This window comes from Cyanistes caeruleus, chromosome Z, assembly GCF_971803275.1.
Source record: "Cyanistes caeruleus chromosome Z, bCyaCae1.hap1.1, whole genome shotgun sequence".
Classification (NCBI taxonomy): domain Eukaryota; kingdom Metazoa; phylum Chordata; class Aves; order Passeriformes; family Paridae; genus Cyanistes; species Cyanistes caeruleus.
The window spans coordinates 48,244,815-48,270,708 of record NC_141732.1 but is presented as its reverse complement, the minus strand read 5'-3'; the positions used below and the strand labels follow the sequence as shown (position 1 = coordinate 48,270,708).

The following is a 25,894-nucleotide window of genomic DNA, read 5'->3' as shown; positions in this document are numbered from 1 at the left end:
CAGAAAAAGTGTGTGTGGTGGGTTGATGGATGCCAGGCACCCACCAAAGCTGTTCTACCACTCCCCTCCATGTTCTATCACAGTCAGACAGAGGAAAGAAAATATACCAAAAAGTTCCTGAGTTGAGATTAGGACAGAGAAAGATAATTCATCAGAGACTTTCAAGGACAAAACAGGCACGAATGAGGGATATGACTGAATTTATTACCAATAAAATCAGAGCAGGATAAAAAGAAATAATATAAGACCACAAGAAGCACCTCCCCCCACATCCTAACCTCCTTCCCAGCTTTACCTCCTTCCCCCCAGCAGTGCATGGAGACAGGGAATGGGGGTTAGGGTCAGTTCATCACATGTTGTTTCTCCCACTGCTCGGGGAGAGGAGTCCTTCCCCTGCTCCAGCGTGGGGTCCCTCCCACAGGAGACAGTTTTCCATGAACTTCTCCAGTGTGAGTCCATGCCATGGCAGCAGTCCTCCACAAACTGCTGCAGGGTGGGTCACTCTTGCACGGGGTGCAGTCCTCCAAGGACAGGCTGCTCCAGCGTGGGGCCCCCGTGGGATCACAAGTCCTGCCAGGAAATCTGCTCCGGTGTGGGCTCCTCTCTCCCCAGGTCTGCAGCTCCCTGCCCGGAGCCTGCTCCAGCACAGGCCTCCCACGGGGTCACAGCCTCCTCTCAGGAATTCCCTTGCTCTGGATTGGGTCTCCTCTTCGGGTGGATCTCTGCATCCCTGTGATCCTCCATGGGCTGCAGCTGCCTCACCATGGTCTGCACCACGGGCTGCAGGGGAATCTGAGCTCCAGCAGCTGCTGGAGCATCTCCTGTCCCTCCTTCTGCACTGACCTTGGTGTCTGCAGGGTTGTTCCTGTCACATGTTCTCTCTCTGCTCTTCTGTGGCCACAAGTACATCTGTGCAATTACTTTTTTTTCCTTCCTAAAAACATTATTACAGAGGCATTACAACCATCTCTCAGTGGCCCAGCCTTGGCTAGCAGTGCATCCCTCTTGGAGCCAACAGTGATTGGCTCTGCGCGACATACAGGAAGCACCCCTGTAAACACCCCCTGCTACCAGAACCTGGCCATACAAACTCAATAAGATATGTTAAACAGAAACTCACAAAAATGTGAGTTAATGCAATTTAATGCATTATTGTAAACTGCAATTCTGGGTGAAAAAAAAAAAATCAGAAAAAATACTGTTGTTTTTAACTAAGTGGTTTCTTGGTATGATTTAGTATGACACAATTGCTTAAGACTGTTGGTTTTCACTGAATTTCTTCAAACAAGCAGAGAGCTTAGGGTAATGACTGAGATATTCTTAATGTTTAAACCGCATTTTCTTTTATCTGTGGTTCACATTAGTTATGCAGCATTCATTATCTGAGGGAACTTCACTGTGTTTGAAATAAATAAAAAAACTAAAAATAAAGGCTAACTTTCACAAAAACAAATTTAAATATTTGAATTTCAGCTCTGATTTTTTTTTTTTAATTTTTAAACTAGTTCCTCCTCGCTTACACTTGGCATTTTTTAGTGTTCTTCGAAGTGGAAGGTTCCCACTTGTGTAGTTTGAAAAGAGAATATAGTATAAAGACCTTTCCAACATATTCAGTCACATAAAGAATTTTATTTGCTATTACAGAGACAACCAGCATTTCACCTCCACAATCCCTGTATTGAAAATTTACCTTAGTTCATCCATTTTCTGTGATGACATATGTATGTTCATATGTATGTACATAGAAACCTATGAAGAACAAGGCATTCATATTAATGATAAGTATTTTAAAAGTTTTTAATGGCTGCTTTAGCCCTATGTACACCTGTAGAATGTTCTTCAACTGTGTTTGGGTACTTGCAACTGCATGCTAAAAGAGCACAGTGAAAAAGAAGTGTTACCTCATTGAAAATCTCTGTCTAGCTGGCACAAAAGTACTTTTACTTTCCATTTTCTATTACAGAAAACGTTCCTAATGTCATGCATTACTAGCACACCTCTGGATTCCCTGCATGTTTTCATTTTACAAGAGAAGCTGCATTGTTCTTTCTTTTTTTTATATAACTACAGAACAAGATTAATTTCTTTTGCAGAAAGTACCATAAAAATAGTTGAGTAACCTTTGAAATATGTCAAACAGCTCCTTCAGATAGCATGAGTGAAGTATATCATGTAAGTCTCTTACAGGCATTTAGCTAGAGGTACAGAAGACAAGCTGATAGATGACAATGACAAATTCTCTGTGACAAATGTCTGTAGTTTTTTTTTTCATGTACAACTAGGAAGGCTTTGTCTTACTTTTGGCTCTTCACCAATTTTGAGCAATTTGCACCAGGCCAAGATAGATACCTGCCCTGAGAAAGGGTAGCATAGCATTCAGGAAAACTGAGAAGAATCTTGATGATACGGAGGGAAATGCTGTTTGCATTTGGATGTGTTCAATATGTTGCTTCATTTTTTCATTTTTTCTCAGAAAGGACCTTTTAATGGATTTTTGTTTACCTCATCCTTAATAGCTTGAACTCAATGCATCCTAAAGTGATTTGTGGAAAGGTAAATTTGGCTCATAAAGTTTGAAGGTAGAGAGACACCAACAGAGAGGAGAAAAATAATGCCCAGAGTTTTCGCCTGTTTCAATGGCTGCACTAAGTTTTCTGCGAGAGCCTATATCACAGTATCTGTTGGTCTAATTATTCAAACTTTATTGTCTATTTCTTTGAAAGATTTTTAAGTTTTCCCATGCATCTTAAAATCGGAATTCATATTTAACTGCATGGATAATAAAAAGTAAAAATCCACAGTTTGGCCCATTACCAGCTGATGTCCAAATTTTCATCTACCAGCACTCACAAGTCCTTCTTGGTAGGGCTGTTCTTTCCCTGAATTGATACTGAGGATAACTGTGACAAGCTGCAACATCTTGCCCTTACCCTTATTAAACCCCATGAGATTCCCACTCCTTCAGCTTGTCCAGGTCCCTCTGGATGACATCCTGTCCCTCAGATACGTCAACTGTGCCACTGAACTTGGTCTTGTATGCAAACTTTCTGATGGTGCATTCAATCCTGTTGTTTAAGCCACTGAAAAAAAAAAAAGAAAAATTAAACAGTACTGGACCCAAAACAGAAATCTAAGGGACAACACTTGTCACTGATCTCCATTTGGACGTTGAGCTCTTGGTCTCTGGATGCCATCATCCAGGAAATTTCTTACATACCTAACAGTCCATCCATCAGAAACTTTTCAAGTTAGAAAGAAGGATGTTGTAGGGGACCATGTCAGTGGCCTGCTTACAAAAGTCCAGATAGGTGCCATTTGTAGCCCTTCCCTTGTTCATGGATGGCATTACTCCACCGCAGAAAGCAATATCTCTCCATGCTGGAGAGATGTGCCCTAGATGAAGTGGTGCTGGCTGTCTTGAAATCCTTCACTGTCCTCATGTATAAATTGTATTTGGAGGCCAGTAGCTAGCAGGGTACCTGAAGGGTCAGTTCTTGGTCTAGTCCTGTTTATACCTTCAAAAATAAGCTGGATCATGGAGCAGAGTGTGCCCTCTGCAAAGGTACACAAAGCTGGGAAGAATGGCAGATACACCAGATGGTCATGTTGTCCTGGCGCATGGATTTTGTCTGGCTGGAGAAATAGACTGATAGGAGCTTCATAAATTTCAACAATGAGAAGTGTACAGTCCTCCACCTGGGCAGTAGCAGTCCAGCGGTGTGTCATCGCAGTAAAGAATATAAATGGGATCCTGGGCTGCATTAGGCTAAAGATTGCCAACAGGTAGGAGGCAATCCTTCTCTAGTCAGCACTAGTCAGCACTAGTGAGGCCACATCTGAAGTCCTATGTCCAGTTCTGGGTTCCTCAGTATAAGAGAGACATGGATGTACTGGGGAGAGTTCAGTAATGGCCATCAGCAATGGAACTCTTGGGCAGCACCCTACCAACACCTCTCCCTCCCTGCGCAGTGAATTAGTTGGGACTACACTGTAACTGGCCTCCTGAACATGCCTATTTCCCTATCTGACTATTAAATTCAAAGGCAAATGAGGAAAGAAATTGAAGATGAGTGAAAGACACCAAGCTTTCACCACCAGTTTGCCTACTAGACTGAGAAATCACACTGGTTTTCAGGCCTCCTGTACTCAAGAGAGTATAGTGTTCCCAATGGAACTTCAGGCTTTAGACTTTGGAGTTTACATCAGTCAGAGATAAATGGCTATAGGTCTATTCCCTTAAGAATATGCTGCTATATAGAGCTCTGTATTTTCTATAAGATAAAGAGCAGAAGTAAGCAAATCTCCCTGTCACAAAGACAGGTTTCTTTGCGTACAGCATTCAGCTGGAAGCTGGCTGTGTGTTGGGTTTCAAGGTGGAGGAATGGTGGCTCCCTTAAAGACAAGCAGAAGGCGGAAGTGGAGGGTTGTGCCTGTTTCCAGACTCAAAGTGCCATCTAAATGGAATGGGCCAGTGCTTTGGGGATTACAACCATCAAATGCTGCTAGGCTCTGATGGCTCTTTCCTGGGGTGTGATGGAGGGAGTACCTCCCATGCCAAAGGATTTTGACAAGGAACTTAAGAAAGGAAAGTGAGTGAAAATAGCATGGTCTCCTGTGCTGCTACCCTACTATATGTGCTGCAGGTCAGGAGAGAGAAGAAAGGCTCTTACCATGGAGAGCTCAAGTCAACTGTCGGCTGCCCCAGTAGCATCTAAGAGGAAAGACTCTTTACTTGAGTCCCAGAGCTGCCAGGGCTTTCCAGAGCTAGTGACTCTAGGAAGGCAAGACAGCTGCTCTTGCTGCTTCTTTAGGTAACTGCCTAGGACTGGAAGGACAGGGAAATTTAGCACCCATCTCCAGCAGTTATTCTTTGTGGGAATTTCCTGTCCCATGACAGCAGTCACTGACCTTTGGGATACATCCTTTATCTGCCACATCCATATCCGCATTGAGGTGCTGTAGCAGGTACCAGCTGTAATTCACATCACTGTCAGAATTATAAACGCTAATAAAATTAGGCATTCTAATGATCCCTACACAGTCTTCTCACAGTCACATCAAGATGGCAAGAGGTTGGCTGAGAGAATAGGGAATTTGGGCACAGAGAGGTTTTAGCTCCAGATGGAGACTTTCTCAAAGGGCCATGGGGCTCTGCACAGCCCTGGTTCCTAGTCATGCTTGTCATCCCACCATTCCACCTCCTTGCTGCAGTAAGCAGCCTGTGTTTTCATGCCTCAGCTGACACAGAGGGGTGGCAGCTGGGAGTGGGAGGAAGAGGGCCAGGCAGATCCCTTTGCAGGCAGACCACTGACAGCATTGTCTGGAGAAGGAGGGTGGCATAAGTCCTGGAGTATTCCACAGATATTGTGGTATCCTGCAAAGACATGGAAATGGCAGCGAGCTCCCTTGCAGCAGGATGGTGCTGGTTTTGCAGGACTGCTGGGCCCAGACAGGCAGGCAGGTAGGCTGCAAACAAGGCAGCTGGAGAGCAGCCTGTCTTTGCTCTCACTTTCTGCAGCATGCATGCCCTTGCTGGCTGCTGCCCTGGGACTCTTGAGATCCTGCCAGGCTGCTGTTGGCTCCTCTCCCTCCCCAGGTAGTCTCTTGTGATCTTGGAGAAACCTTTTTCCTCATCATCACTGTGAGAAGTGAGTCTTTCGAGCAAGCTTACATGCTCTCCCCTGGCTGTAGAAGAACTGGAGGAGACCAGGTCTGGCCTGATGTTCTCCAGGACGTACCCAAGAGAAGAGTATCTGACAGAGCGTCTTATCTTCCTCTCAAATTTGATTTGATTTTATCTGCCCTGTGCAAATAATGTGCAAAATGTGTACTTCCTTCAATCCTCAATAGCACTTGCTAATCAAATATCAGTAATTGTGCTGGCAGGGGACAGAAGGCCGCAGGTCCCTGGCAGAAGCCGGGCCAGGCCATGGCTGCAACATCTTGCTGACACCAAGCCCTGCGCCCACCATCGGACTGCACCGAGCCGGGGCCTGCCGGGGCCTGCCAGGGCCTGCCCGGGCCCAGGAGTGGCTACGGGCCGGGCCAGGCCCAGTCCGCCGCGCCCCCTCCCAGCGGCTGCGGGGCAGAGGCAGGGGACCGGCGCGGCGTGAAATCCATCACCGTGAGTGGGTCAGTGTCCACGACTATCTGCAGGCCTGGGCGAGATGTTAACCCCTTCACTGCACTGATAAGACCAGCCGACCTTGATTCTCTCTAGGAAGAGAAGAAGACAGAGTGATGACATGTAGAAAACAACATGAAGACACCAAGGTCAGTAAAGAAGGGGTCAAGTCCCAGATGGAAGGAGAATGACGAGATGCCCTAGTATTGAGGCTGAAAGGTCCTTTTGTAGGGCCTTTTGTAGGAGATGGACTATGATACACTGAAATATCCCCTTTAATTCAGAAAGTATGGGGGATAGAGTGTTCAAACTGTGGATATGAGCAGAGGCATTCATGATGAAGCACAGTAGAGGCTGAGGGGTTGTGATCCCAGGAGAGCCTTGAACAGAGAGATAGATGAAGAGAACTTTTGCTTTTGAACAGCTCATCCTTAAAATAGTACCCCATAAGTTGACATGGCCTGTTACTTCAGCAGTGGGAAGGCTGTGAAAATGGGAGGGATTTCACAATTGCAGAACTTTTCCTGGGCAGCTGCTATTCGTGAAAATGAAAGGCCACAAGAAAATTGTTTCTTGTGGCGAAGTCTCCATGGCATGGCAAGAGAAAACTCCTCTCCCTACAAGAACTGATGAAAGACTATTGTAGAAGTGGTAACTGATTTAGAATCCCAGGTCTTGTTTCTATATTGTCATTTGGAGAAGAAAAGAAGTCAGGCAGGGGGAGAGAACACTTTCTCTCCCCCTGCCTGACTTCTTTTTATTCTTCTTATTCTTTTAGTTCTGTTAATAAAGTTTTTTACATACCTTTTAAGTTTTGAGCCTGTTTTGCCATCCTCCTAATTCATATCTCACAGCAGGAAATGAGTAAATAATTCTAGTAGGTGCACTGCCAATTTTAGCCAGCTCTAAACCCATCAAATTATTTGGTGCGTTGGCCATGAAACTCAAATTGGTGAATCTAAACCACTACAGTAGTATTATCCAACCTGGTAAAAACTTGAAGTTTATGGGCAGTTACCACAGCATTTATTTACCTTGATCTGAGTACCGGTCTGATATATAAAACTATTTTAGTGGCTGTAAAAACACAGAAATTGTTAAAGTACGTGCCAGTTTATTAATTTGGACAACACACAGTTCATTAGCACTATTATATTTATACTGATATAACTTAAATTGATTCCTAATGTAGTGTTTCAATTGGTTCAATAGGCATTGTATCAGAACTGAAATCCTGTAGTGACAAAATTGGTGACCTCTATCAGTTTTAACAGGAAAAATTAGGTAGTGTCAGTGAAGTACTTGAAACACACTTAAAAACACTGGTGAAATAATCTCCCATAATCTCTCAGTCAAACTCCTCTTTAATCTGCTTATTATACTTCATCTTCTCGTTAGGCACAAGAGCAAATAAGTGAAGAAAAATGCTACATGCTTCAGCCAACATAAATGAGGAAAATACTTCCTGTGTTTCTGTTCTGACCTGACAGAGTCTGAAAAGAGTCTGGATTACTGATTGTTTGCTGTCTGGCTTTGCTCTATTAATATGTGCTTTGAGTTTTCTGTTAGTTGCTATGGAGGGTAATTTCTTTACCAAGAAAAAAAGACTCTCTTCTCATCCCTCTTTCACTTCCTCCCTCCCTTGCGCCACTCAGTGAACACTTAAAACATCGACTGTTGGGCTCCGTTATATTTCTCTGAAGCACTGCACTGAAAATAAATTAAATGTAGACTGAATGTGACTACTGACAGCAATTTTTATCTGGTGTCTGACTGATGAGACAAGTAATTGCCTCATGATTTAACCAACTATGGGGTTTGGAGTATAGAAATCATTTTTCTTTAGATCAAATTGGAACAAAAAATTATAATTCTTTTCTTTCTCCTCAGTAGTGTAAAACATGGTTTCCTGCTGAGGATTGTCCGGGAGGTTCACCGAAGTAGGACTCCATCTAGGAAGCTAGGAGATTTGTGAGACCTTCTGGCCTTTCTGCTCCTTTCCTATGTTTCTTTATACTTGTGTATTTTCTTCATTTGGCTTTGACTTTTCTGTAGGTTATTTAGAAGTGTTGTGAGTTCTGTGGTGACACACAGAATAGAAATCCTATAGCTGAGCCTTTTTTACAGTGTTTTTTTTTTTCATTTCAACAACTGGACTGAAATGGATTTATTATTGTTTTACTGACTTGCTGCAACCATGGACTCTAGGGCTATACCTAAAAGTATAACTGAATCTTGAGTTACTAATCTTAAATTTCCAGTAAGACTGTTAATTAATTTTGATTGTTGTAATTGCTTTGGAACAGCCCTTTGGTTAGGTGTACATAGCAAAGTATCTTATTACCAGGCCTGTGAGATTCAAGCTTTTTATTTGAGCTTTTTATTTTTTCTTTAATTTTATGAATTGAAGGATTTATTACTGCTGCTTGCTCAAAGGTTTCCTGTGATTCTTTCCTAACAGAATTTATTCCTTTTCAAAATTAAGGCTGCAGAAATGAGAGACATTCATTCCCTGACGGTCCTTCTCCTTTCTGTGTCTACCATGAAACAAGCTAGAACTATAGAGCGATTTAATGGCTAGTTACTAGGTAACTATCTGTTTTACCAACACCTTCAGTGGGCCAATATGAGGAAATCACTGCCTGTGTAGACATATGTTCTCTTATTTTGATTATAATTAATGATGATCTGGATTTCACTTATCTAAAAAAAGTTTCAGTGCAATAAGCGTAAATGATATCCCATTTCCACTTTGGTGCGGGTATAATCCAGTCCCTTGAGCTGACTGACTGAAAACCTTTGGAAGCTAAATAGCTGGTTCACTGCTCTTTTTTAAGTCTCAGGACTGTGATTACATTTACTCACCTCAGCTTACACCAAAGTTTCAGTCTGTATAAGAAGTTTATGTTCATACAGAACTCCCTAGCACTCGTTTTAAATATAATTCACAAATGTGTGATGAAGGATTTGTAAAGATGAAGGCAGTAGTGTGTTTAGGAACCAATTTTGCATTGCTGATAAAAACTTGGATCTTTCTAAAATTACTGATGGTAGACACAAAGGAGTGAAACCAGAATCAAATTATGTTCATGGCTTTTTACAGGGCATTGTTTCATGTCTCTTTACCAGCGTAGTCAAAAGGCAAAGCTGAGTATAAGAATTTCTTGCAATATCTCCAGTTTCATTTAAAAAGCTCTAATACTCGCACATGACTGGGTATATGAGAAATCTTTTAAGTATGTTTCTTGTCCTCATAGAAGCATAAAACACCTAGAAGATTTCCAAATGTTTTTTAGAGTATTAAAAAAAAGAAAAAGGCAGGGGGGAACAGCTAAAAAGGATCATTTCCATCAATAACTTGAATCTAATTATTTTTAAGAATGTTCTATTTTTGAATGGCAATTATACCTAATCTTCATGGAGTGCAGTGTGATACACACCTCTGAAAAATCACAAAATACAAGAAAATATTCTGTATGAAAATGAAATTCTACATCCCCAAATTATCCACTGAGAAAAAGAAATTGTATTTTAAATATGATTTTGTTATCAAGCTGCCCTTTCAACCTTTTGGGTGAAGCTCTCTAGAAATAAACACAGGTGCTCTGGGTTTTTAACTGCAGCTGACTAGTCTTCACAATGCATCTTTTCAATGAAGGTGTCATTCAACCCTCTGTAGAACAGTGGTGAAGGGTAGTTTCACTTCTATTTCTGCTACTTCTGAAACACACTGCTTATGAAAGACGGGTTCTGGATGAGGTGAGGCACATGTACCATGTGTTTTGTACCTAAGGAAAAAGGACAAGGGCCCATGCAGCCTTGAGGAATACGAGATACCAGAAGCGTTTGACAGATCTATGAATTTTGACAGATGGCTTTTCCTTGACAGAAAGAGGGAAACAGGGAATGGTCAAGTTGGACAGATTATTTTTGGGAGTGGCAGGCAAAAAAGAGGGAGACAAACATGAAATAGTAGAATAAGCAGGTGCTGAGCCTCTGTTTTGTGGCAAAAATGTAACCTTTTTTATTGGTCCCTTTTTTGGCCAGTTATTTAGGTCAACTCTTTTTATTGTGTGCATCTACAGGTACAACATTTATTATAGTGGGGCTCAGATTTTGTTCTGCAGTAAGTATTCTCTGAAAAACTGCTCTCAGGTGCTTTTTGTCTCAGTATTTTCATCTCACATTATATATATGGAATACTTAAAATGTCTTTAAAGGCAGTGGCATTTGAAGGCCACCGCTCATCTTTCTGTGGTACAAAATTAATTGATGTGTGTGTGGCAAACAAGGAAACAAGGAAGTGTTGCTTACTCAGATTTTTATTCAAACAAATAAAACCCCTCTTGTCTTTCAAAAGAAAATATTCTGATGAATACCAGAGATCTTCAAGATTTCTATATTACCTAAAAGATGTTAAGAATTCTGAGTGATGTATGAGAATCCATGCAATGAAGAAGTGAGCAGCAAAAATGATGGTAGGTACTTTGTGCTTACCAAGCAATGCAATATCAATATGCATACAAAACTGATAAAAGGCATTTTATTTCCTCTTGAATGTCCAGTGCTTCTTTATCATATAAAAGGTGGCACTTATGGACACGTAATGCATGTATATTTTGTGTGACTTGTAGTGAGTGCACAGTAAAAATTTTATCTAAGTGAATAAGCTCTAAATAAGAAAAATTAAAATTAGTTGATCTAGTTCCCTAATATGGTAAAGCATCTCTCAACATATATTTCAAAATGTTTTAGTTTTTACAAAGCTCATTCATTTTACTTGCTCAGAAACATGCATGAATTGTAACTCAGCCAGAGCTCCAAACTAAGGCCCAAACCCAAACATCTTTAAAACTCGGATATGATCAGATCCAAAATTTTGGTTCAGCTCATTATAAGACAGCTGCATAATCTGGATTCTGATGCAGTAAACTTCCTCAGAGTTTGTAGTGTCCAGATGTTTAGTAGGGAGTGTTCCTTGTTTGGGTCATTCTAGCATTTGTTCTTTGTCTTTTCATTTTAATATATTCTTACATGTTTATGTTCATCTTTTATCTGACATATCTGTTGAGACAGTAAGCTTTATACTGAGCTTGAAACACTGAAATGTCTTTAATCCTGGTTTGATTTTTTTTTCTTGTGTAATAGAAACAGTGGATAAGCACTATGTTGTAGAGACAGTATCTTGCATGAATTTGTTGTGAGATTCTGTGCTGGACACTGTCTTGGATTCAGTCTTGAAGTGAACCAGTGTATCATTTCCAGGGCTGTAAATCCTCAAGACCTTGCTACTGCCTTGTAAGACCAACTAAACTAATCACTTCTAATTTAAAACCATGTAGTAAAAGTATTTTAGAAGTTTTATCTCACCAACACAATGGTGTCATGCTCATACTCAGTTAATGATGTGATTTAGATTATAATATCCAAGACAAGTTGTTTTCAAATCAAGGACTGTATAACTGGTGAAAACCACACTGTTTGTAATACACTAGTAGATCAAACATTTACATTTATTATTATGAAGTTTTTATTCCTCCTTCTGGAATTGCTTTACTCTTTAACTCCCCCATTGTTACTGATTTTTTTGCTTTCTTTATATATGATAATTATTCCAATGAGTTGAAAAGTGACATTGTTTTGAATTATTTTGCCTTCTCTGAACTATTCATGGAAATGAACCTGGAGGGGTAACACTTTTTGACTTAAACTAATGGTATTACTGAAGTAGGTACCTTAACCATATCAGCATACAATTCAAGAGACTTTGTTTTTCTTTCTGATTAAATTAAGCCCAGTGACCAAAAATAAGGATGGACTTCTAGGTCCAATTTATCTAATTAAAAAACGAGTCACTCTCAATTCTTTGAGAGTAACTTACACTAAAAATAGCGACTGTTCTGGCATATTGTAGGCTGTGCAATGTGCAAACAAAACCTTTCTAGGAGGGGCTGTAGGCAAAAATAATTTGCTCTGTGACATCTAGACATAAAGAGAAAATTAATTCTGTGCCCCATAAATGTACTTCCATTCTGCAACAGTGTACTGCAAGTGGTGACCAACTGCAGGCAAGGCTGGGAATACCTCTTAGCAGAGAGCTGGAACATGTGACACTTCTGCATGCTCTCCCTGCTAAAAGGCCCTGGGCTGTAAAGTGGTGTGTTTTGGGGTGGGGAGGGCAGGGCCATTCTTTGCACGTCTCCTGTGCCCTACGATCAGTGTTCACTTGGAGTGTGCTATGTTCAGTCAGTATGACTTCATTAACAGGGGACAGTTTCAATATGTGAAAGAAGGAGGAGCAGTGCCTTCTAAGTCACAGGGATGTTGACAAAGCTGAGCTGCACAGGAACAGCATGCAGACAAATGTTTGGCACCAGAATTACACTTGTGCTCCAGCAGTTTAACTTCTCAAGTCCGGTTATGCTCTGCAGCCAAAATCACAATGCTTTGACTTCCCAATTTACCGAGACCTCTGTGCCTTTATATTGGGCTTCAATCTCTGCTCAGTTTAACCTACTTCATGGTATATTAAGAGGAACTACTTTCAGTACCCTGAAAAGGTGTAAATATTTACTTACAAGAACAGCATAAGATGTGCATTTTTCATAGAAAAAAATGACAAAATTATTGTATTGGGAGCTGAGCAGGACTTCCAGCTTCTGCAGCTTGGGAAGCTCTGAAAGTATGTGTACTGGCTAAACTCCTACTTAGCTGTCTAATAGCAAGAATCTTAAAGGGAGGGCTCAGGGACTTTTTTGTATGCCACCTTTACTGGGAATACTGTTTTATTTCATAAGTAGCTTTATTGATCTCTGACATAATTCTTGGATGGTAAATTAGTGTTTAAAACATATAAGAAAAGTTAGATCATAAAACAGAGTTACCTTTAAAATCATGGGAAGTTAAAGCAAATGATTTTATAGTGGGCCAAGGAATTGCTGACTTTTTTTAGATTTCTCCTCATCTGGTCCATCTCCACAAGCAGGGCTCACTCTCTGGCATTTAGCAACAGTGTCAGGGAGTGTACAGAGTGTACTTCCAGCACCGGAGAAGTAGGAGGGTCCTCATTTGCTTTCTTTATGGTTCCTCCTTAAAGAGTGCTTCTAGTGTATGTAGCAGTCTCCATTCACCTACATGCAGAGACAGAGGCATGTTGTAATTCTTCATGTACTTTTTCCTGGTAATCTGCTCAGTAAGAATTTTTGTATTCCTTCTAGCACATAAACAAGATCAAAGGTGACATTTTCCTTATTTCTTAAATTAACTTTTAACTCTTGTAATATTAGATGTTAAACACTTTGCAGAACAATCAGATATGCATATCAGTGCTATGAAAAAAGGATCCTTCCTTTTCCTGACATACATTAATTGCACAAAAGAAAGGATGGAGAATTGCTTTGTGTAGTACCTTGGAGTAGAGCTGCAAATACTGGAGTCAGATGAAAATAAAGAGAAATCAGTATAGGCTGAGCAACCAGAAAAAGTTCTTAATGAGTTCACATCCCAAGAGGCATAGGGAAACTGTCATATGGAATGCTTAACATTTCATTTTTTAACGTTAGACTGCAAAATACATTGAATGAGGGACTAATCCTGCTCTGGCAGAGGAAAGTATTTATAATGCAGCTAATAATTTCAGGGCCAGATTCTCTGCTTGCATAAATAAGCCAAACTGCTGAAGTCTAAGGAGACCCACCCTTTCATGCCAACAAAGGATATAGTCTTCCCGGCTACTCTGAATGTAACACAGTTTTGATCTGGGATCATTAATCCCCATGAAGCAAGAGGCCTGGTAGAGTACTTGGCTTTTCTGGAGAATTCTGGGGTTTTGGTTTCGCTCTGTTTGGGTTCCCCCCCGCCTCCCCCTCCACCATGATGAAAGCCTGAATAAGAAAAAGCAAACTGTGGCATACTTTCTTTAACCTTCAGTGTGTAGTGTTTGTTGACTCTCATAGAAGTCTTTGTCACAGTTGTGTCTCATGAAGCTGTGTGATTTTTTTCTTATCTGGTACTACAAAAAGAATTGCATTGAACTAGATCTTTAATTTTTTAATGAGTATATTTGATGCAGATAAGGGCATCAACCCAAAGTACCATTAACTGCATGTATATTACTAAACAACCTTTGTTGTTTTGTTTTGTTTTGTTTTGTGGTTTTGTGGTTTTTTGGGTTTTGGTTTTGTGGAGTTTTTTTGTTGTTGTTTTTTAATTTGTGATCCTGATCCCTTAGTGCTTATACTTATATACAGCTAAATCTCTCTTCCCTCTCTCTTCCCTCTGCTTCCACAAGCTTCATTCCAACAAATAATAGGCTCAGATGTGGTATTAAGATGTATCCTGGGAGATCATCTAACCTCTTACTTTCAGACTTCCAGCTTTCACATGCCTAGCAGCAATTTGCAATTTCTTTTTTTCTGCTAACTGCTTTTCAAGACCTGAGAGAATTATCAAGACTTACTAGCAATTCCAGTGGAGAACTTTTCGGCCCAGAATGAAAGTTGCTGTCATCGGATAAAAAAAATCTGATCAGATTTAGTCAGAAGTAAAATTAAGGATAGCATGAACCTGCTGGACTGTGATTCCCATTTATTCATAACAGCCATAGGCATTTAGGACCCCATCAGAACACTGCTTTAAACTCCAGAGTGAAGGAACTAAGTGTGATTCTGTGCATCATGCAAGCAGAAGAAGCACACAATTTTTGCAAGCACATTAGCATGCCTTTACCTTGAGATTTGGGATCAGAATGGGCTTGACTCCTCCTCCTGTTCCCCTTCAGACTGGGCAGGACCACTGCATTTAAGAAATTAAGAGATATCATGCCACCAACATCAGCAGCAATATGCAGAAGTTCCCTGCAGACAGACTTGATGGGACAGGCCTATAGTAGCCTTGCAATGAGCAGGAATTAAAGGGCACAGTGTTGCTGCTCAGGATTTTGGCATACCAACAAATCTTTTTCAGTGTGTATACCTCTTGAGTGTTAGTGCAAATGTATTCTGTTCAATTTCAGAAATGGCCTCTATCACATTGTTAGAAGTAGTGTAGAATTTTGTTTTCCACTGCCAGAAGAAGGACTGATTAACAGGTCAAGGGGGGACAGACATTGTGACATCCTATTTCTGTGTGTGCACTGATAGTAACACAAGATGTCAGTCCAGGTTCTCTCTATTTACTGTTGGACCTAAAAGCTTTTTTTCTTTTCAATGTGTAAAGAGCTAGCTGCTCTGGCTGGAAAATGCCATTTCTTAGTCTGAAACATTTAAATTTGCATAGATACTTATGTGATAACTATGTAACTTCTTCAAACACCTCTTTAAAGAGCAGGGCTTTACAAGATAAATCTGCCTAGGGGTGGAGTCTGGAGGTAGCCTCTGGGATTCTCAAATACACCATATATTTTGTTCAGAGTGACTTTTACCCGGGCAAAAAAAAAAACAAACAACTCTTCTGGACACTGAGATTCCTGTGATGTGCATACTTAGTAAAAACTTCCTCAGTTTCTGCTCTCACAAGCAGAGTTCTTTATCAAACACAACCTTATTATTTTATTAGAGGGAATGAAATGGTTGTCCCTGAGACTTTAACATGAGAGCTGGACAAATTTGATAAAAGAATATTTACAGAGTAGTTCTGGCCAGCAACAGTCAGACCACACATTATTCTCAGACATTATAGAGAGGCAGTGATTTGTGTTCTCCAAAAGACTTTTTACGAAATAGATGTTCACAGAGATGTTAGGCCATGCCAGAATAAAATAGAAGGAGTTCTTCCAGCACATGTCCATGGTCAAAAGCTGATGGCTTTTAAAATACTGTTAAGTACTCTTTGTCATAGACTACCTTCTGTATCTTCTGAAGGGCTCTGGTTTCTATTGCTCACTTTTCCTCATTTCTTTTAATAGAGAATTGCACTGGCTGGATTTATAATACAGTCCATTATGAGACCCCTCAGTGTCCAAATTTATATTTTTGCTGTTTGTTGCAGTTAGAATGCAGTTAGAATGCAAAAAGAAGACTTGTTTCCAGACTGCAAATAGCCATTGGGTTTGGAGTCCGATGACACAAATTTCATAATATCCTTGTCTGGAAACACATAGATACTCCGTGAGCAGTTGCACCAGTGTCCCAGATGACTCTCAAATGTCACAGAATCTGTGCCAGGATAAAGACAGCAGTATTGCAGGGCATGTAAGACATTTTGAAGTTGGAGGCTTGGGTATGTATTGATGAAGCACACTGTGAAAATTTTAGTGCTACACTTCAGGATCACACATCCTTTGGCAGTGTACACATCCTTTTTTGGTAAAATTCACCCAAGGACACATGGCAAGCCAGAGAGGAATAGCCCTACAAGTGATCTGATTTTCTTACAATGGTAGTGTTTGTTTGATTGGATGATTGTCTCTTTTTTATGCAGGGAACTTAAAAATGGTTTTGAAATTCAGGATTTCAGGTTTTTTCATTATATGTTCAGGACACATCTTCATTCTGCCTTTGATCTGCCTTTTTTTGTCACCATCTGTTTATCAGACTGGGTAGCCTGAAGCTTCCAACTTCTGTTAAATAATCTCTTGAAAGACTTCAACCCACTGACAAAAATGTCAAACCCCATAAACTTTACAGCCCTTCTTCAGAGCCTTCTTCAGTTCCAGGGAATACCCATAAGAGCTTCTTCATTGCTGTAGATGCAGAGGGTGTGGCAGCTTTCTGCTCAAGCCTGACATACAGGAAATAGTAGCTTGCCTTTTACCTTAATGGGAAGCACAGGGAGAAAGATCCCATGAGGCTGGTAGAATTTTACTTGGAACATCCAAAAGCAGGCTGTCAGAGTGGCAAAAAATAACTCCAGGGGCTTCTGGAGGATATTTTTTGTTTGCTGGTGCAGAAGTAGAGGCTACCAAAAGCTTACTGATGCATTTTTCTGACAGTGTCTGATTTGCAATAAAACCAGAGTTTTTTTCTGACACCAAAAATAACTTTTCTGGGGCCCAGCGGTGTGAATAGTTTGTCAGAAAGTTTTCTACATCTGACTTTTTTCAGAGTGACGTGTTTGGATCTGATGAAAACCTACCATTTTCAGGTAGTCCATCATTAATTATGTTGTGTTAATTATGTTGTGTAATACAGATATCCAAAGTTGGCTCCTGACAGAGCATTCCGGTTATTTTCATGGTAACATTCAGTACAGATATGGATAAACACCCATTAAATTAAGAAGTAGTAGGGACTGTAAGACTGGATGGACATCTGAAAAAGTAGGATCCTGCTTTACCATCACTGTATTGTAGAAGATGACAGATTAGACTTTGTTTTTGTTTTTTTTTTTTTGCCACAAGTGGCCAGTGGAAGGGGTTGAATATCTTTTTTTTTCCTCTGTTTATAGTCATCTGGAGGGAGAAGTGTAACTGTGCTATATTTAAGAAACATAAACGGGCACATAGATTTGCAAGTAGAGGTCAGTGGAATGTGGGAGTTCTGTACAGCAATGAACTTTCACCTTTTCATTGTCCTTTTTCTCAGAACCTACAATGGTTTATCATTGTATTACTTATTCTTGCATGATCTACAGGCATTTCCAAACATTTTTACATCTTGTTTGCAATATTAACTGTTTATTTTGTGAATCAAAAACCCTCTTATTAGAATAGTGCCATGCCAAGAACTGTTGTTTGTTTTTTTTTCCTTCAAAAATCATGTTGTTTCCTCCATAATAATGTGGAGTGGTGGAAGAGGGCACACATATTTCAGCATTGGGAAAAAAACTAGGGAAATAAGAGTTTTCTTCATAGACTGGGAAAGACTACTTAGCTTCACAGGTAAACAATTTAAAAAGTAAATGAAATTTATATTCACGCTGGGCACGTTTGTGCATACAAATTTACCACCTGGGGTGATTTATTAGATAACTTAGATAATTTAGAAGCTGACTAACAATGAAGTAGCCATCACAGCCTTTGGGATTATATGCTAGTAAAATATAGCCCTAACATTTTTTGTCCATAAACAGCTGAATGAATTTGCTGCAATACTTGAAGCAAAGGAGAGATTATTATCACTGTTGCTTAGAGCAATTAAACATTTCAGGTTTTTAGTACATAATTTTGGATTAGGGGATAGGTTGCAGGATTCTATAACTGCTGCCGTAAATGTTTTCCACAGTAATGACAGCCTGAAACAAAGTTTGATCAAAGCTTTGATTACTTTGCAAGAAAGTACTCAACTGTTATAAAAAGCTCTGTTGTATTCATTGTGTAAATAAATAGTGAGAGAAATAAAGAGTCACTCATGCTGACAGCTTCAAGATGGAGTTGAGCATAACCAGCAGGTCCAACAATGAACAGATGTTTCATAAGCTTCAAGTACAAATTTTGGACCTAAAGCAAGAGATCCATATTGTTCTACATTGTGTCCAGCTCCGATGTTCTGAACTGTCCAGAGACAGCCCAACGTGCTCCCTTTTGTCACCACCTAAACTCTTGCTGCTGGTTTGTGCTTCAAAATAAATAATCATGGTTTGTGCATGCTAAATCCTTCATTACTGTCTATTTCTGTAGCCCCCACAAATTGGCTTGGCTGCCCTTCTATCAGCAGCATCCTGCTGATGATCTCTGAGAGCATGGGACTGCAGTCTTTGTCCAAAGCTGGGGTCTTCTGACAGCATGCTCAGCCCTCCACCTTATTTGCAACATCAGACTAAGGATATGCAGAAAAATATCCTTAGATGAAGAACCATCCCCCACCCCATAGTGCTGTTACAAGTAGCTGAAAGATTCATCACAGCTATAGGGAAAGAGAGCTTTCCACCACTACCATCCTTTCTCTGTGACACTGATCTTGAAATCTAGTTTGTGGTTCATGGAGCTATTGGCCTTTTTTTCTGGTCCATCTAGTCTTTTTTTTTGGATCACTTTTATTGCCCTCTCCTGAATGTTCTTCTGAAGTTGGCATTTGCTCTGGTTATCCACTTTTGCAAACAGCCTAGCTTGTGTCTTGTAGCACTGAGCAAAGCCTCAGTCTGCCCTGTTGTCCTATGTGGCCATCCTCCTGCACAAAAACCTATTGGCTCATTAATAGATATGTATTTCTAGATAAGTATATGCTGGATATAAATGTATGTATTTTTTTTCTCTGAACTCTTCGTGGCCCAAAGGACAGAGCCAGGCAATCACAGGATTGCCTGAGAACATGTGGGTATGATGGTGTCAAGAAATGGCCACCAGCCAGTCCTGGTGCAGTATTAGAACATGTTAAACACACCATGTTTTGCTACAGGTGCCATAAAATGTATGAAAACACATGATTTTCCTGTAACTGTTCTGGTACTGTCAGGTCCCTTTACACTATGTGGTGTTCATATCCCACCTTGAATTAGGTGTTGACTTTGTGGAACATGCCAGACACACATATATCTATATATACGCACTCTTTTCTTTTTTTTTTTTTTCTTTTTTTTTTTTTAAATTGGGAACAAGCAGGAAAGAATGTAAGGGTTTGACCCAAACAAGCAAACATCTCCCTCAAATGTTCTACAGATTTAGAAAAAAAATGGGGTGTAGAAGTTGAAACTGCCTCCAGGCAGTTTGAAATTTTAGGATTGGCACTTGCATAACTGATCATACTAGGCCTTAATGAATTTGGCAGCCATGTAGGGGTTGTGTTTTTCACACGGATGAACTGTCCTTGAACAATTTCTCCAATGTATTAAGCACAAACAGGCTTTTCTTCAACATCAAGCATACAGGTCTTTTCTCTCTCTTTCTCACCTCTTCCTTCCTGCTCCCTTCCTCCCACTAACAAATGGATTTATTGTGACCATAGTGGTCCTGGATTCTGTCTAACAAAAAAATATTTCTGAATGGGGAAATGGAAAGAAGTAAATTCACTTTGGGCTGGGTTGCAATCCACACAATTGTGCCAGGGAGGGAATACACAACGCTGTTGCCCCCTGCTCACATACTTTGCAGATTAGCAATAACTACAATCCCTATGGATTAGCAACACTCCAGAACCAGCAGCTCAAATCCCTGACATACTGTGGGTTGCTCACCTGCTGGGCACTGCACCCTCTAACAGAAAACACAGTTCTACTGTTCTACTCCTGGGAGCAGTGGGGAATGTAGCTCTGCCCTCCCCATGCAGCATTAGGATTCAAGCCCTCAGAGGAGAATGGAAAATCTTTCTTTACATCCCAGGATACAACAGGCACAGAAAAGGAGGGGTAAAATACCTATGATATGCTGAGAGTGGCTTTGTATCCTTGACCCACCTTTTGTCTAACCTTTGGGTTATTTTTGAAGTGTTTCTTGTAGATTTCAACATATAGACAACACGGGGATAAGAAAGAGCTTTCTGAAATTCTGAAAAAATGTAAACCATAACTGTTGTTACAGTTTTAGAGTGCAATCTTTTCTAAAAATATGACAAATAGCTATTTTAAGAGGAAGAGGAAAACTGGAACATTCAAAAATGGTATCAAATATATATTAAAAAAAATTTCCTTTTTTTTTCATTTGAGGTCACATTAGGAATACAGACTGGCAGAACAATGTTGTATAAGTTATTTATTCTTACTGAATTAATCTGTGAGAAAATAAAAACTAACAATCCCCATATCTTATATTAGAGTTAATATAAATGATAAAAATGTTATAGCTCCACCTCTCAGAATTTCCTTTCAGATTTTTTTTATAGTACTGTTTCACTACCCAGGAATATATTAATGAAATATTGGCTCTATGGATGATTCATTCATTTTTGCTATAGACAATCTGATTTTTCTGATGTGTTCAGGTTTTATATACCCTGGTATAATTCTTATGGCTGTATTTTTTAACCTCATCTTTTAATATAAAATCTGTTTAAATGTGATGATTTTACTTTCTGTATTTGTGTTTTAGCACTTTCAGCAGTATTTACTTTGAATGCATATGTTGCTCATGTTCTCTAATTCTGAAGCATTAAGGCAGCAAACTACTTTTTAACATATGGGCAATGTATTTTACCAAATACTGCAACCATTTTACGTGACTGTATGGTTTCTCAACTTACAGACTTTTTTGTTCTTTTACAAAAAGTAGCAGCATTGAAACAGTGATGAACTAATTATTTGATTATCAGAGATGCTAGGCTAGCCAAGCCATTTAAAACAAGAGCAGCAGGTTTTTCTGTATGTTTGAAAATCAGATTGTAAACGGGTGAGAAACAAAGCACAGCACTTTAAAAAACATCTGAAAGCCAAATGAAAGCAGGGAGACACTTCCTAAAAAGCCCCATGCAGTTATGCTTAAATAAAACTGTTCCTCATTGACTAGTGAATATTCCCCATAGGACATTCTAGCAAGATGATGTAAAGTAGTTCGGGTGTGGGAGGCCATACCATGAAGCACAGGAAATAGCTGAAATCTTTTGATATGTTTATAATACTAAGTAAATGGGAAATGGCTACAGCTGAGGTTGTCAACTACTTCACAGTCTGGCAGATGGTCACATTTCACTGTCAAAACTTCTCTGAAATTACATACAGAAGCAAGGTGTGCAGGCAGTTCTGCAGTGTTCTCAGAATGTTCTCTTAAAGCAAATTGCTTTCAATTTAAAAGTTATGCTTTGTTTTCCTTATCTCCTCTTTGAGGCTCTTAAATACTCCACACACACTTGTAACGCGTAATATACAGTGGGTTTTTCTTCTCACTAATATGGTATGGCTGCTCTTTACTGTATTGAACATGCTTATAAAACAGTCTGCATTACCAGCCATGACAATTTTGGAAGGCACTTCTGTTCCCTCTGTTTTGCTGTTTGTAAGACTATTTTCCAAATCACTGAAAACAAAGTAAACTTCCTTCCTTCCTTCCTTCCTTCCTTCCTTCCTTCCTTCCTTCCTTCCTTCCTTCCTTCCTTCCTTCCTTCCTTCCTTCCTTCCTTCCTTCCTTCCTTCCTTCCTTCCTTCCTTCCTTCCTTCCTTCCTTCCTTCCTTCCTTCCTTCCTTCCTTCCTTCCTTCCTTCCTTCCTTCCTTCCTTCCTTCCTTCCTTCCTTCCTTCCTTCCTTCCTTCCTTCCTTCCTTCCTTCCTTCCTTCCTTCCTTCCTTCCTTCCTTCCTTCCTTCCTTCCTTCCTTCCTGCCTTCCTTCCTTCCTTCCTGCCTTCCTTCCTGCCTTCCTTCCTGCCTTCCTTCCTGCCTTCCTTCCTGCCTTCCTTCCTGCCTTCCTTCCTGCCTTCCTTCCTGCCTTCCTTCCTGCCTTCCTGCCTTCCTGCCTTCCTGCCTTCCTGCCTTCCTGCCTTCCTGCCTTCCTGCCTTCCTTCCTGCCTTCCTTCCTGCCTTCCTGCCTGCCTTCCTGCCTTCCTTCCTGCCTTCCTTCCTGCCTTCCTTCCTGCCTTCCTTCCTGCCTTCCTGCCTTCCTTCCTTCCTTCCTGCCTTCCTGCCTTCCTGCCTTCCTTCCTGCCTTCCTTCCTGCCTTCCTTCCTGCCTTCCTGCCTGCCTTCCTGCCTGCCTGCCTGCCTGCCTGCCTCCCTCCCTACCTCCCTCCCTCCCCTCTTTCTTGTTATAAAGCTCATAAAATGTCTTCAAGCTTGTCTGTAACACGTAGCGCCCTTTAGTAGGAATCTCCTGTTTAGACAATGACATTAATTCTTCATCCAGACTACTGTGGACTGCTTGCTACCAGTGACACTGTAAGAGGGAGATATAATTCATATCTGGATGTTCAGTATGTATCATGGGTCTTCATTTGGTTTGGTTTTTTGCCTCCTGTATCTTAAAAATATGCTGAAGTCTAAGGTATGCCTTAGATGACAGTAGTACCCCTCCCCCTTGACTACTCATTATAGAAGTATTATTGATGTAAGAAAACATTCTTATACTTTGCAAGTTTTACATCCTAGTTGAAATTTACTTATAAAGTGGCTTAAAAGTGTTTTTAAAAATTAAAATTAATTAGAACTGACTTAGGCCTGCAGCCACACAGTTCTTCAACCAAACCTAATCTACATGCACCAGCATCCCCATAATAGCACACTGCCGCTGCTTAATCTTTTTGAAGACTAACAAAGAAAAATAGTTCAGATTAAACATTTTCTGTTATACTAGACACTATTCTCTTAGAACTATCTCCTAATGTCTTAAAAAAAGACGTATTTTGAATTGCTAATGTACTCCATACTGGAAAGATTCAGACATGGTCTTCTGATGTTTCAGAAGAAGTCTGAAGTCAGAGTAATATGTTAGAACAGTTTAGCTTCCTGGTACTAATATACATATATATATATATAATTAGCTCTATGTATTTGTTGAGCAGTAAATTACAAAAAAAAAATAAAATTATCTGTTATAAGTCTGTATATCTATGTGTCTCTCTATATATCTATACGTGTGTTGCATCTTGTCTTTTTCCCTCTCTCACAAGCTTAGCTTTGAATGAAAATAAACCAAAAATGGCTATTGCTGTGAAAGCTTGTGGGTTTTGTTGAGTGGTATCTAGAAAAGAGGTATAAAGTGGATTGACTGCATATTTCCTTTTTCTTCCCAGTTTTTTTCTGGAAAAAACTTCCTTTCTGTAAGACACTTGGATTCCTGGGAATTCCAAGTGAATATTGGTGAATATATAATACCCAATACAGCTGAAACATGTAAAACACTGTTTGTTCCCTTTCATGTAAAAATATGAATTCTGTCAAATGCATTATCCAAAATTGATAAAGCCCCCCAAAAACAACCAACCCAACTGAGGTTTTCAAACTGTTTTTATTTAGACTGATGGGCTGTAGGCCTTTTATGTATTTTGAAGTTAATATTGCTTGGCAATATAATTAAACATGTCTTTCTTGATTCAATCAGTCTAAATACTAATTTTGATTTAGCCTGAAGGGATTAGTTCAGGAAGAAGTTATGCACCTTTTGCAATATTCGTAACCTATCTTAGGAAAATGCGGAATGCTGCACAAACAAGTAGAGTCACAAAGACTCTCCTTATTTATTTATATTAACCCTCCAAGCAGTCTCTGCTCTCATCTCCCCACTTAAAGTGTGGGAATTGCTTAAAATGGGTGATACTTCCATTGTAGTGAAGTGTGAAACACTTCTTTTAAGCATATGATAACTTTTGAGAATAAATGTAAATTCCCTGGGGTCAATTTTCTATTCTATAGTTTTAAGTTGCAAAGCCAACAGATTTTGAAAATCAGCTTTGGTGTCCTGTTTCATTACCTACTGGTGTATTCACATGCAAAGTTTTGGATAATGTGTTAATGCACTGTTCTACAGGGTAACTTTTACAGATCCTTTGCATGTGTCAATAACTTGTCCACAGTTTTTATGTATTTCTTCCGTCATGCCATTGCAGTTTCCTCTGCATATTTTTAAACAGAAAACTGCAAAGTCCCGGCTCAGTCCGTCTTTAGAAGGAATTTACTTTCCAAATGCAACTTTCATTGATTCTGTACTTGTTAGGTAGCAGCAGTTAGATGGCAGCGTTGTAGGTTGGAAGTGACATCACTAAGCACAGAGGAAAGAAAAAGAGCAAATCATTCATTGTCTTACCATGTTACTGCTTCAAATACCTTAAATTTAATATATAACATGTCTTGACATTCAAGAGTTTGAATTGGTGTGTCTGTGTACAGATTTATTGGAAGTGGGATTTTTTATTTACTGCTTAAAAGAGGTAAAGTTCTTGTTTTCCTATTTCCTCTATATAAGCTTCACAAAGCTTACTTCATCAATTTACTCTTGCTTCACAAAGTAAGTCTGATGTGGGCATTCTGGGAGTCCATGGATTGTTTCTAAAGGTAAAAGAGGTAATTTATAAATGTGGTTATTTCTTATGTGAAGGTGTTTCTTATGTAAAACTGAATACTGGCAGTATCCATGCCGTTCAAATGAGAAAATAGTTCACTGCTGTAAGAATAAAACAAAACAAAACCAAACAACCACAACCAAAAATACCCCCAAAAAACCTCTTATGTAGGAATCTGCATTATAGTATATAATAGATTTCTGTTATTACCTGAAAGAGTGAATGTCATGTAGAATGCAAGGATGATGACTCTTCTCTAGTTTCTGGTACAGAGCCAATTAAAAATTTTATTGAAGAAACCAGTACCAGTCACACTGATATCTGTGCTTCTGTTCTCCAGACAGACATGAAAAAGGAGCAGATAGCTGTGCAGATACTATCTCAAAGGAAAATGACATATTGAAATTATCATATTTCTAAGAAATATAATAATTTTCCTTTTTTACTACTTGAATTTCTCAAAAGGCTTTAAGACAATTTTAATTCTCCTATAAAAGTGTATGCAAAACATGAACATGAAACAAAAAATTTTGTATAACAAAATCTCCATTTTTATAATTTGATTTTGTGCAGTGTCGGATCTTTGATCATTTAGTTCAGTGAAAGTGATAACACTTTGCATCTGACTGTTATTTACAGTGTTGTTCCTCACAGAGGTTTTTTTTTTCATGTTTTGTCAGCTGGCAAAGAAGTTGGCACAAATTAGACCTATGCACTTAAGAACGACTTTTAAAATGGTGTTCAGATGTTTGTGGAAAGCACTATATCACAAACTTCAAATCAAGAATAGGTGATCTCATGTTGTCCCAAAATGTTTTTTCATCTTGGCCTGGAAGGGAATGAGAGAGGAATACACTACTGTTGTTTAGTGTAATTGTTTATTGACATTTTTGATGAGACTCTTAAGCAGTGGTGGAGACAGCTTTTTTAGTGTGAATCCTATTGGGCCCAAAATGACTCAAAACAAAGCTCTGAAAACTG

At 39.6% G+C, this 25,894-nt stretch overlaps 1 protein-coding gene and 1 long non-coding RNA gene across 3 annotated transcripts in view; one reads left to right on the top strand and one right to left on the bottom strand.

The window, feature by feature from the left end:
* Nucleotides 1–183: 183 nt before the first annotated feature.
* LOC111940629 (uncharacterized) lies at nucleotides 184–6,124 on the bottom strand. The gene is made up of 3 exons (XR_002869577.2): nucleotides 3,218–6,124; nucleotides 2,931–3,080; nucleotides 184–934 (listed from the first exon to the last, which is right to left on the bottom strand). It is a non-coding gene; the product is annotated as an uncharacterized LOC111940629 (long non-coding RNA).
* ADAMTSL1 (ADAMTS like 1) overlaps nucleotides 6,010–25,894 on the top strand; it is a 417,470-nt gene continuing 397,585 nt past the window's right edge. For both annotated transcript variants that reach the window (XM_023943414.2, XM_023943413.2), the window contains exon 1: nucleotides 6,010–6,273. In XM_023943414.2, the coding sequence (XP_023799182.2) occupies nucleotides 6,241–6,273 (33 nt within the window). In that variant the 5' untranslated portion in view covers nucleotides 6,010–6,240. The remainder of the gene's footprint in view (nucleotides 6,274–25,894) is intronic.